The sequence below is a fragment of the Gekko japonicus genome, unplaced genomic scaffold, assembly GCF_001447785.1.
Source record: "Gekko japonicus isolate JY-2015 unplaced genomic scaffold, Gekko_japonicus_V1.1 scaffold1538, whole genome shotgun sequence".
NCBI classification, from domain to species: Eukaryota; Metazoa; Chordata; class Lepidosauria; order Squamata; family Gekkonidae; genus Gekko; species Gekko japonicus.
The window spans coordinates 45872-57945 of record NW_015170327.1 but is presented as its reverse complement, the minus strand read 5'-3'; the positions used below and the strand labels follow the sequence as shown (position 1 = coordinate 57945).

The 12074-nt window shown below is 42.3% G+C and overlaps 1 protein-coding gene across 1 annotated transcript in view; it reads right to left on the bottom strand.

Annotated features, from left to right (window-relative positions):
- Positions 1–25: 25 nt before the first annotated feature.
- TNFAIP8 (TNF alpha induced protein 8) overlaps positions 26–12074 on the bottom strand; it is a 22461-nt gene continuing 10412 nt past the window's right edge. Inside the window, exon 2 of the mRNA XM_015418110.1 lies at positions 26–610. Within this exon, the coding sequence (XP_015273596.1) occupies positions 45–610 (566 nt within the window). The 3' untranslated portion in view covers positions 26–44. The remainder of the gene's footprint in view (positions 611–12074) is intronic.

Here is a 12074-nt window from a genome sequence, read left to right as displayed (position 1 = left end):
ATAATTCATCCTCAGTCTATGAACATATGATCAGGCGCAGTTACTTATATATTTCCATCATCTAACATTTTGTTGACACCATCACAAAGTTTCTGCAAGTGAGACTTGTAAGGTCCAAATGGATTGTACAAGGCAGCCAGAAATTCACAATCTGAGAAGTGATCAAAGACATTGTTGACACGTCCATGTGATTTAGCAGTGAGGTGACGCTGGATGATTTGATGAAGAAGATCTCTGCAGTCATTCAACAGTTTTGACAAAAAAATTCTGTCAAAGGTATAATCCACCTGATAGAAGCTAACCACAGTTTTAGCCAACTGGTGAACCTTCTTCTTGAACTTCTCCATAAGAATGATTTCTTCTTGATTAAACTGGTTATTTCTGTAAAGGATTGCTAATTTGATAACAGTTTTGATGAGATTTTTTATTATTTTCTCTGCCTCCTTCTTGTTTTGTGTGTATTCCTTTGTCACTCTGTAGAGTTCATCCAACACATCACTGCTAGTGTCATCTATCAGAGCTGTTGCTATTGATTTGGATGCCATTTTGCCAAGAATCTTCTTCTGGGCCTGAATGGCCAGACCTTTGGAACTGAAGACATCTGTTGCCACTGAAAGAAAGAAGTATTAGCAATGTTAGTACAACCACTATGATGTAAATCAACACAACTTCAATGACAAAGAAAAATACATTTTAAATAACCTATTGAAATCAATATTTCCAAAAAAAGTTAATTTATTGTTGTAGCCATTAAAATTGTTGGTAAACAATTAACCAGACACTTTATACTACCCAGCGCTACTAACTACATAATTTTTAAATATATTGGAATTTTCAGTATTTTAGAAATTGGTATACAATAAATTGCTTATTTAAGATAATGCTCTATATTTACAGCTTGGGTCAATTTGTATTTGGATAGTTAAAAATATCCATAAATACCACCTTTTTTGCCATTGTCACAGCTGACTAACGGTGACCCCCATAGGGTTTTCAAGGCAAGTGATGTTCACAGGTGGTTTGCCATTGCCTGTCTTCGTGTCATGATCCTGGTATTTCGTGGAGGTCTCCTATCCAAATACTAGCTAGAGCCGACCCTGCTTAGATTCTGAGATGTGATGAGACTGGGTTAGCCTGGGCTATTCAGGTCAGGGCAGAATACCACATAAAATTGTATTTATCTTAAAATATGTATTTCCATTTCTCTCTTCTAGAAACTGCAGTGCTAAGCATTGACTTTTCAGACAGTGTCATCCTAAACAGAGCTGTGCCATTCTAAGTCTACTGAGGTCAATGGGCTTAGAAGGGTATAACTCTGCTTAGGATGGCACTAGAACTTCCAGAAGCAAGGGTTATTACTTACTGGTAACCATAATGTGTAACCATAAGATTTTAAAAAATCTATAACTTGAGAAATCAGCAAACTGCAGTGTTTAGATAGTTATAAGGCATCAAAATAGAGAATCAGCTTAATGAAAAACTAGACTGTATCAAGCTTAAACCCTGACCTGGATAGCCCCAGGATAGCCTGATCTCGTCATATCTTAGAAACTTATCAGGGTCAGCCAGGGCCAGTATTTGGAAGGGAGATGACCAAGAAATACCAAGGTTGTGATTAGAGGTGTGCATTCGTGGGCCGAAACCCCCCTGAAAAATACTTTACCAGTATTTTTGGGGTACTTTTTCAGCCAGATATCAGCTGGAGTATTTATCCTTCCGGGTGAAGTAGTGGCTTGGACAAGGCATTTAAAAGGCCCAAGAGCCCTTTAAATGCCTTCAGAGTTCAGCTGCGGCTTGCAAAACACATTTAAAGGGACTATGTTCCATTTAAATGCTTTTTTCCCTCCATGGGGCAACTTCTTCTGGGGCCCACAGAAGTAGACCCACTGGTCAATCTTTTTGAAACTTGGTTGTTGTTTTTTTAGGAGAGGCACCAGTAGCAAGTCCGCAAATTGGGTGCCTCTAACTCAAAAAACAAAAACAAAAAACCAGCCTGACAGAGCTTCAGATACCCCCAGATCGATTCTCCATGATACCTTATGGGGACCATTGACTATAATGGTCCCCATAGGGTATAATGGAGCCAAAAATTCAGCAATCCCAAATATTTACCAAATCTGAATACCATACCGGCATTGGGATTCGGGAGTATTGGGAAATACTGATATTTATTTGGTTCAATATACCCAAACCTGATCTAGGTAAGCTACTAGCCGATAGGGATCAAAAAATTACCTTAAATGTGGCAAAATTTGCCATACAAGCTATAAGATTACGGAAACAAATTGCTGGGAGAGGTATTTAAGTAATTTTAATTTTAAGACTTAATGTATATAACAGAGGCTGATTTTATGTTTACATGTTTTAGTTTGAATGTAAGCTTTTATGTAGAATCTATATTTTATATCCCTGATTGGTCTTTGACTGTATTAAACTAATTCGATTCGATATCCAAACCTGAAAAATACTGGGTTGTGTTTTTTACACACCCCTAATTGTGACACAGAGAAATGCAATGGCAAACCACCTTTGAATGTCTCTTGAGCTGAAAACCCCACAGGGTCGCTATAAGTCAGATGTGACTTGACAGCAAACAAAATCAAGCCTAAACACGTATTCCCCTCCCCAGTACTATGTGGCCCTAGCTAGGATCGTTAAATTGTATGCTGTAAACCGCTCAGAGCCCTTCGGGGGTGAGCGGTCAAGAAATTGAAAGTTAAATAATAAATAAATTTAATTTTTTTTTTAAGCAAGAAATTTTCTCATGGTTATGTCTTTATAACAGAAAATCAGTCTTCAACTCACTGTGCCAGATACTGGATCATCAATACTTTTCAGAAAATGTAACGTGAAATGAAATAAAATGTGAGTTTAATAGAAATATGTTTAAAACCAAGCAATTTCTTAATACTAAATAACCAAAGCTATAAGAAGTAATAATAATTATTCTCTGTTAAATAGCATTAATTTAAAAAAAACCCTCCAGCATACTTGTTATGTTCTGAGTTATTTCTAAGCTGTTTAGTTATGGTTTGTGCTAAAGTATCCTAGCTTCCTCTGTGGTGATTGGCTGCGTAATAAAGACCTTCTAGTAGTCCTAAAGCCATACAGAGTATCCTATCAGAAAGCCACTTAGGTCCAATCAGACCTCATGAAAGTAGTTATATTGTATATAGCTCAGTTTGGAACAGTATAAGTTTGGATGCCGCTCTTCGCAGAGTCAGATTAGAGCTGAGTAATGTTCTGAATAAAAGCCTTGTATTGATAATTGTCTCCCGCCTTTCAATACTTAAAAGTACTCATGTCCATTGGAAATCAAAAGACAACAGCAACTTTAGTCACAGAGACTCCCCTCTGGCAGGAGTGTTATACATGGTTGCATAACATTTATTCATATATTTACTTAGGCTTGATAATATTTGTCCTGTATACATGGCTATACATAGTTGCATTGTGAGCTCATCCAGGAATAGCTGAAATTGATTATTGAAACTGTTGTTTGCTCTTTTGGAGTAATCTACAGGCTTACACCAGAGATATTGAATTCAGGGTTGATTCAGGCATGTGTTTCTGAGACAGTACAATCTACTTGTAGGAATGGTCCCATATGTCATGCAGAAGTTTGTCTAAAAATCTCCTCCCTCTAAAGAACTAAACACACTTTACTACACTAGAGAGAAAACTTGGGAATGACTCTTTCATTACAGGCTATAAATAATGAATCAGGAGGGTAATTTCAGACAAACTCTTACCACCTGAAAATGGGGTAAAATAATTCTACCTGAGTATACTTGAGTATGTCTGATCTGGCTTTCAGAAAGAGACAGACCTTGGATCTTGCAACAGTTAAAGGAAACACTGCTGTCATTTTCAACTAACTACATGTATATGAATTACCATCTATCTTTATATATACATATAGTTGATGAACTATAAGACTGGTACTAATAGCCAAGGCACCCCCTGCGTGCGGATATCTAAATCCACACATCGGGGGCACCTAGGGAGCAAAGAGATTTTCCTGCACATTTGGGGCAATCCCCAGATGTGCAGAAAAATCTGAAATCTATAAAAAATATATAGGAGGGATACTTAAATCCCACAAAAGTAAAAGAGCATTCCCTGTGCATGCACAGAGAACGCTGAGAACTGCCTCGCCACTGCTGCCGAGGGCGGGAGAAGGCTTGACGGGTTGCCTGCTCAGGCCTCGCTGCTGCTGCCGCAGGGGGGAGAGAGAAAACTTGGCGGGCACGATGGCTGGGAGCCATGCGGGCCTTGCCATTGGTGCCAGGGGGGCGGGGAGAAGGCTTGGCGGGCCCAGCGGGAGCCATGCGGGCCTTGCCATTGGTGCCAGGGGGTGGGGGAGAAGGCTTAGTAGGCCCGGCAGCTGGGAGCTGCGCGGGCCTTGCCATTGGTGCTGGGGGGAGAGAAGGCTTGGCGGACCCGGCAGGAGCCACACGGGCCTCGCCGTTGGTGCCGTTGGTGCTTACCTGCAGCTGGTTCCTCCTCCTCCGCATGGAGCTCCCCCCCCCCGCAATTATTGCAGGTCTCCCTTCTTGTAATACTGAATTCCCTTTTTACCAGCCACATCTGGAAGACTACAGATTCTAGAATTTGGAATGTTTGGAATAATTACTGATGCTCACAACAAAGATTCTAAGGGCAGTAAAAATAGTTTATTTTATAGTATGTATGGCCACGTCTTTTTCACCAATGAAACTGCTCACATGCTGGAGAAACCATTGTGATCTATTTTGAGAGTGGAAACTAAGATCATATGATGATTTTTTTTTAACCATATGCATCTAAGAGTAAGAATGCCAGGTAAACAAACAAAAAAGTCTATTCTAACATGTTATCAGAAAAATAAGCATTTAAAGGTTACTCACATTTGTTTCCATTAGTATTTTCCTCAGTGTCCCCAACTTCCAAATTGTCAGTTTTTGAGAATCACATGATACTATGCTGGCACCCTCATTTTTAAAAAAAGAATAAAAAGACACCAAAGATCTTTTTCTTGTACTCACAACAAAATAGACTCTTAAAAGAGTACCAATCTTTGTTAGAGTTAATAAAAATATTTAGAAATGACTACACAGTTAGATTAGCTCAATTAGTAACACTTTTGCTTGAAACTACAATTACTGCTCATTGTACTGGCCCAGAGCTATATCTTGCATGTTATTCAGAATTGTATACAACATTTAAAAATATTATTTTATCAGCCTTTACAACTTTGTAGTGCTTCATCTGTAAACAGAAACCTGTATCTTTGTAGTGTACTTCTCAATTACATCTGAGGGAAGACTCTGATTTGGAATCCCTTTCTCCCAGCCCTTGAGATGTAAACTGAAAGTTACTCAGTGGTGAGGGAAACAGACTCTGTACCAACCCAGCAGAAACCTTCTTCTGTGCTCACTACTTATGTTTCATGACTTCTGCTGGTATAGAAAAGACACTGGGGTTGAGTTCTGAAGGGCCCTGAAACAACTAAAGATTCTTTTTTAAAATGTATTTTTCCATTTTGAATGTAGAAGTTTCACTTCCTTGAAGAAAGGAGATATCACTGATGAATAAGCAGTGTTCACAGACTAATATTTTCAGTAGTGAAGTAACTTACTAATTAAGTAGCAGCTGTGAAAAGACAAATTCTACCCAAGAAATTCAGAAACGGACCTTAAATAAACTTACAGTGCCATTCTATGTAGACTTATAGAAGAAGAAGAGATTGGATTTATACCCCGCCCTTCACTGCCCAAAGGCCCTCTTACTTGAGTCCACTTAAAAGGGGTAGCTCTGCTTAGGATGGCAGTGTAACCTTGATCCACACATGTAAATTCATTGCTTCTTAAATTGATCCACACATTAGATAAAACGTTCATATCTCTACATGCTCATAATTAGGGGTGTACATCTGAATCTACCCAAGCAGAAAATATATCTGAAAAATACCTTATTGGTATTTTGGGGGTATATTTTGGCTTCCCAAATTTGTCCAGGTTTTCACAGGAAAGCTGAAAAAATCCTGAGAAAATCCTGGATATTCAGGAATTACTGGTAGATATGAAAACAGTGGAGAGGAGCACTCTGCTCCTGCCTCTCAGCCGTTTGTCGGACATCTACTGGAGTCCCTTTAAAGTTTGGGCAGAAGACAGCCCAAAGATCAGCCGTGCCGGGGGGAGCCGACTGTTCTGCCAGCTCAACTTGCGGTTGGCTTCTCATGCAGCCTGGTTGAAACTGGGCTGCAGGAGAAGCCAGCCACACAGCTCAGCAGATCCTGGGACCAGCTTCCCTTGCAGTGTGATTTAAATATGACAGATGCAGGTTCAGATGGTTCAGGTGTGTATAGAACAGATCTTGTGCAAGCTAGAGACACCAAAGTGGCAGATCTCTGGCTGACTCTCCTCTACCTGTCCTCCAAGTTTGATGATTGGATTTACGGGGTCTGAGTTATGGTCCCCCAAAGAAGGTGCCCCCATCCTCCATTGTCTCCAATGGAGGGGACAACCAGCAAAAAAAGCAAGGGCAATAGAAGCCCCGCAGAACAGAATCAAAGCCTCAGATAATCTCTGCAGTAGAAACTGAACGTGGGGGGTATTTTTACAAGCCAAGCACAATCAGTGAAATGTGGCCAGCGCAACCAGTGCCACTGTGGCACTGCAAACCCTAAAGGACTAAGATCAAGCCAGGAAAGTGCTTTGGGGGAAAACAGAATGGACCCTCTGCAAGCTACACATACCAAACACACGGGGAGCCTCACCCTGCCACATGTTCCTCTACAGTCTCTCCTGATCTGTTCCTGGCCCTGGGGCTCTCTGCAGAGGCAAAAGAGTTGTTACCAGCATTGCCCAGAGACACCAGCAGTTGCTAACACTCTCTAGAGAGGAGGACTCTGACAGCAGTGATTCAGTAGATGAGGAGAAGCATCTTCCCCTTTCACACTCCAACTTCCTGTTACTGCTCCCACCTGGAGTACAACTCTCTATGGCTCCTCCCAGCCCAGCACCAGAAAGCAGCTGTGCCTCCCACCTTCTCCAATTCTGGGGCCACAGTTTGGAAACATTTCCGCACCCTCCCAGTGTGGCAGAGGCCCAAGGTGTGCCACACCCATGTTTGGAGCAGTGTTCCCTCTAAGCTGAGTTAGTGTGAGCTAGCTCACAGTTTTTTAGCTTCTGGCTCACATATTTTTGTCTTAGCTCAGGAAGGATGGCTCCAGAGCAAACTAATTTATGCAATAGCCTAACCACCTGCTCACAACTTTAATGCTGGTAGCTCAGAAAGTAGAATTTTTGCTCAGAGGACTCCACAGCTTAGAGGTAGCATTAGTTTGGAGGGGTGCAAACCTGCTCCAACACTTGTCCTCTTCTGTCCTTTGCAAGCACCTGCAAAGTGTGCACCCAACTATGTAGCTGCTGGGGGAACATAAGAACATAAGAGACGCCAATGTTGGATCAGGCCAAAGGCCCATCCAGTCCAACACTCTGTGTCACACAGTGGCCAGAAATACCAGTGCCATCAGGAGGTCCACCAGTGGGGCCAGGACATTAGAAGCCCTCCCACTGTTGACCTCCTCTAGCACCAAGAAGACAGAGCATCACTTGCCCAAGAGCCCCTATCTATACCTTGTGGCTAAGAGCCACTGATGGACCTCTGCTCCATATGTTTATCTAATTCCCTTTTGAAGCCGTCCATGCTTGTAGCCATCACCACTTCCTGTGGCAGTGAATTCCATGTGTTAATCACTCTTTGGGTGAAGAAGTACTTCCTTTTATCCGTTCTAATCTGACCACTCAGCAATTTCATTGAGTGCCCATGAGTTCTTGTATTTTGAGAAAGGGAGAAAAGTACCTCTTTGTCTACCTGCTCTATCCCATGCATAATCTTATAAACCTCAATCATGTCTCCCCTCAGTCGTCGTTTCTCCAAGCCAAAGAGCCCTAAGCGCTTTAACCTTTCCTCATAGGGAAACTGTTCCAACCCTTTTATCATTTGAGTTGCCCTTTTCTGCACTTTTTCCAAAGCTATAATATCCTTTTTAAGGTGTGGTGACCAGAACTACACACAGTATTCCAAATGAGGTTGCACCATTGATTTATATAGGGGCATTATGATATTGGCTGATCTGTTTTCAATACCCTTCCTAATAATCCCCAGCATAGCATTGACCTTTTTTATTGCAGTCACATACTGTCTCGACATTTTTAGTGAGTTATCTACTACAACTCCAAGATCTCTCTCTTGATCAGTCTCTGCCAGTTCAGACCTCATCAATGTGTATTTATATTTAGGATTTTTGGCTCCAATGTGCATCACCTTGCACTTGGCCACATTGAACCCCATTTGCCATGTTGACGCCCACGCCCATCCTTGACAGATCCCTTTGGAGTGCCTCACAATCCTCACTGGTTTTCACCACCCTGAACAACTTCGTATCATCCGCAAATTTAGCCACTTCACCGCTTACTCCCAACTCCAAATCATTAATGAACAAGTTAAAAAGCAGTGGACCAAGTACTGATCCCTGCGGTACCCCACTGCTTACCACCCTCCACTGAGAAAATTGCCCATTTATACTCACTCTCTGTTTTCTATTAATTAGCCAGTTTTTGATCCCATTATTTTTGAGCTTACTTAGGAGGCCTTTGATGAGGAACTTTATCAAAAGCTTTCTGGAAGTCAAGGTAAACAATATCTATTGGATCCCCCTTGTCCAAATGTCTGTTCACCCCCTCAAAGAACAAAGAACATTCCCATCAGTGTAATGTTGACAGCAAGGCACCATTCCATTTGTTGCTCACTCATTCTGATTGCCTATCTTAGCACCTCCTTGATTCTCTTGCATACTCAGATTCTGCCTTGATGCCCTTTGAAACAGCCAAGCCAGGCAAATAAATGAAGGCAGGCAAATCTCAAATAGCCTACAAAGACTCTGTGAAACTGTCTCTGCCAAATGCAAACTTAAGTCCATAGATGAAAAGAGAACAAAACCATTGTTCTTGTTTCAAACTGCCTGTTCAAGATCGATTTCAGACATAAGTGAGTCGAAATATTATAGCACAATGGCATCCTGACTATATTAAGCCATATGTTCCAGGCACCTGTTTTCAAGCTTCCATTCAATTCATGCACAAAAACTGGCTTCTGTTACCAGCCAGGCCCCATTAATTCCCAAACTACTGAAGATGATAATCTGCAAGCATAGGACCCCTTTCCTCTTCATTGCTAGCCTTGTTTGTACAAGGAAAGCAGGCAAAAATACTTTTATGAGAGATCATAAGAGACATGAATGCCTGTAACAGAATGAAAAAAACAACCACCATATTTTTATAAACCTTTGTAAAACTTAATTCTTCAGATTTGGACCAGTTCCACGAAACATTTTGTTATCACTAGATATATTACTTCATGGTTAGAAACATTTGCATTAGAATTACTCTCTGTGTACAATGACTTTGTGCAACAGAGTTTTGCTCTGCCCTGGACTTTCTGAATGTTAACAGATGGAGGCTTTGGTAGCCTATTTTGTTGTGCACTCAAAGCTTGGTCCAGTAAGATTTTTCATTTTTTTCCTTCCAATAACACATTACCATGCCATATTGCAGACTGCTTTTTAAAAAATGCCATGTGGTGGAAAGACTGTTCTTATAGAAACTCAAGTGTACCGTACCCCGAAGACATGATCAAATAGCTTTGTAGTTCTCTAAACATTACATTTAAAAGCTTACCTGAGAGCTGCAGGCAATCAGAGCAGACAATACTGACCATAACAGGCCAAACGCCTGACTTAGTATAAAGCGGTTTCATGTGCTCATGAACACTTCATTCAAAAGCATAAGTCAATGGTTAGACTTCATTTTAAAACATAGATTAATCATATGGCAGCTTCATGTGTTCATGGATATCACTTTTGTACCCTGCGCCATTTTGAACAGATCTATAAACAGCAAAGTGGAGAAACTCTGGAAACAATATTTGAAGTGTGAGTATTTATATCTTGAATTCTATTGTTCAGCTACGAATCTGCAAAAATCCTCAGTTAAAACTGGCTCCAAGTGAGCTTTCTGCTGACCCAGTTCAGTAGGATACTAAACTAACTCAATACAGACATAGAGATGAAGCCGTATAACATTTCAAAGTTAATGTTTGCCAATTTTATATTTGCTCAAATCACCAAATCTACCTGACAAGTATTTGTACTAGCTTAAGTTTGCAAACAAATAGATAAAGCTTACCAGACCACAAAACATGTTTACATATGCTGCTGCCATATATACGTACACACACACACACACAGACACCTCAGCATACCAGCCGAATGTCTGGTATGTTCCATAGTGAGGCTGGCTAAAGTCAGCCTGGGAATATTTTACTTTGAAGGATTGTATGTCCACAAAAGAGGGGTCATACACAGTGACTCTGAGGACCAGTGCACATATAATGCATGCCATAGCTTAAAACACATTTTACTTGGCCCGTCCCTTGTGCAGTGAGACTTCTGGCTAATTAGCTTCCTGAAACAGAGGCCTCTCTCTGTAACAACCACCACTTCTCTTATGAGCATTACAGTTCAAAATAACCTGTTTCCAAATGGCTACCCATCTGTTTCCAGACACAATTCAAAGTGCTGGCTCTTATCTTTTAAGGCCCTAAATGGCTTGGGCCAGGGTACCTGACGGACCATCTACTCCCATGCTATCCAGCCTGCCAGTTAAGATCTGCCTCTCAAGCCCTGTTCTCAGTGCCACCTTCAGAAGTGAGAGGAGTTGTATTAGGGAGAACGCATTTTCTGTGGTAGCACCTCACCTTTGGAATGCCCTCCTCCTTAGAGTTGCCACATTCTATTTTGTGGCTGGTGGGGGGCTTTGAGGGTGTTCCAGGAGGGGGCTGGGATTTCCCAACATGATGACATTACACATAAGTGATGTCATCACATTGGAGACACAGCTCCTTGGAAGGCACTGGTGGTGCCCACTCGTAAATATATGATTTCTTGTGAGCAGGGGCTGGCTGCCCGTGCCTGAACTCCAAGCAGCGAACGTTTGCATGAGGGGAGAGGGGCAGCTGTTGGGAACCTTCCCTTTAGTTTTTTGAGAGCAGGGGTGAATTTGCTGCTTGAAGTTCAGGCGTGTGGCCGGCAGCTGCCCCTCTCCCTCTCCTCCTGCAAGATTTAAAGTGCTCTCTAGCTGATTCGTGGGCCACATGCTCCCACCAATCAGCTGGAGGACCCTTTAAATCTCGCAGGAGGGGAGGGGTGGCCGCAGGTGGTTGCCGTTGGGGGTGGGGCTTCCCCAACCAGCCAGCTGGCCGGTGGCAGGCAGGAGCCCATGAAATCGGGGGACCCTCTGCCCCCACCTGGGGATTGGCAAGCCTACTCCTCCTACAGCTCACCTGGTGCCTACTGTACTTTCTTTTACGCACCAAGCTAAAACACATCTTTTTACCCAGGCTTATCAGCTTTAAGAACATCTCTCCCTTATAATAATTGAATAGCAACGTTCTATTTCGCCTTTAGTGTTTGGCCGGAAGAACTGCCACTCAGAAGACACTGGCTGGGTTGACTGGCTGCTTTGTGCAGTCCCGCCCAGCGTTCCAAGGTCATTTGCATGTGGAAGCTGATTGGACTTCACTCCATTCCACACCTCAAACTCACCCCCCCCGCAAGGCAGTTGGAATTTTCAGTTGCATAACATACCTCATATGGGAGAGGAGAATGATGTCAGCTGCCCTTTCCCTAGGCAGAGGCTGTGGTGTGTGTGTGTGTAAAACTTAAGACAGACAGGCAGATTAAGGTTGGCTGATGGTTGCCAGGAAAGGACATAGGGTTGCCAACTCCAGGTTGGAAACTTCCAGGATATTTTAGGGATGAAGCCTGTTGAGGGTGGGGTCTGAGGAGGAGGAGGAAGAGGGGGACCTCAGACAGATACAATGCCATACTGCCCACACTCCAGACAAGCTGTTGCCAGTCTCCAGGTGACAGCTGGAGAGATCTTAAAGCTTTGGTGCTAATTCAAAGTGTTGCAATTTATCAACAGAGTAGTGTTTTGGAAAATCTTTAGGAATTGCTTGGTGCATTT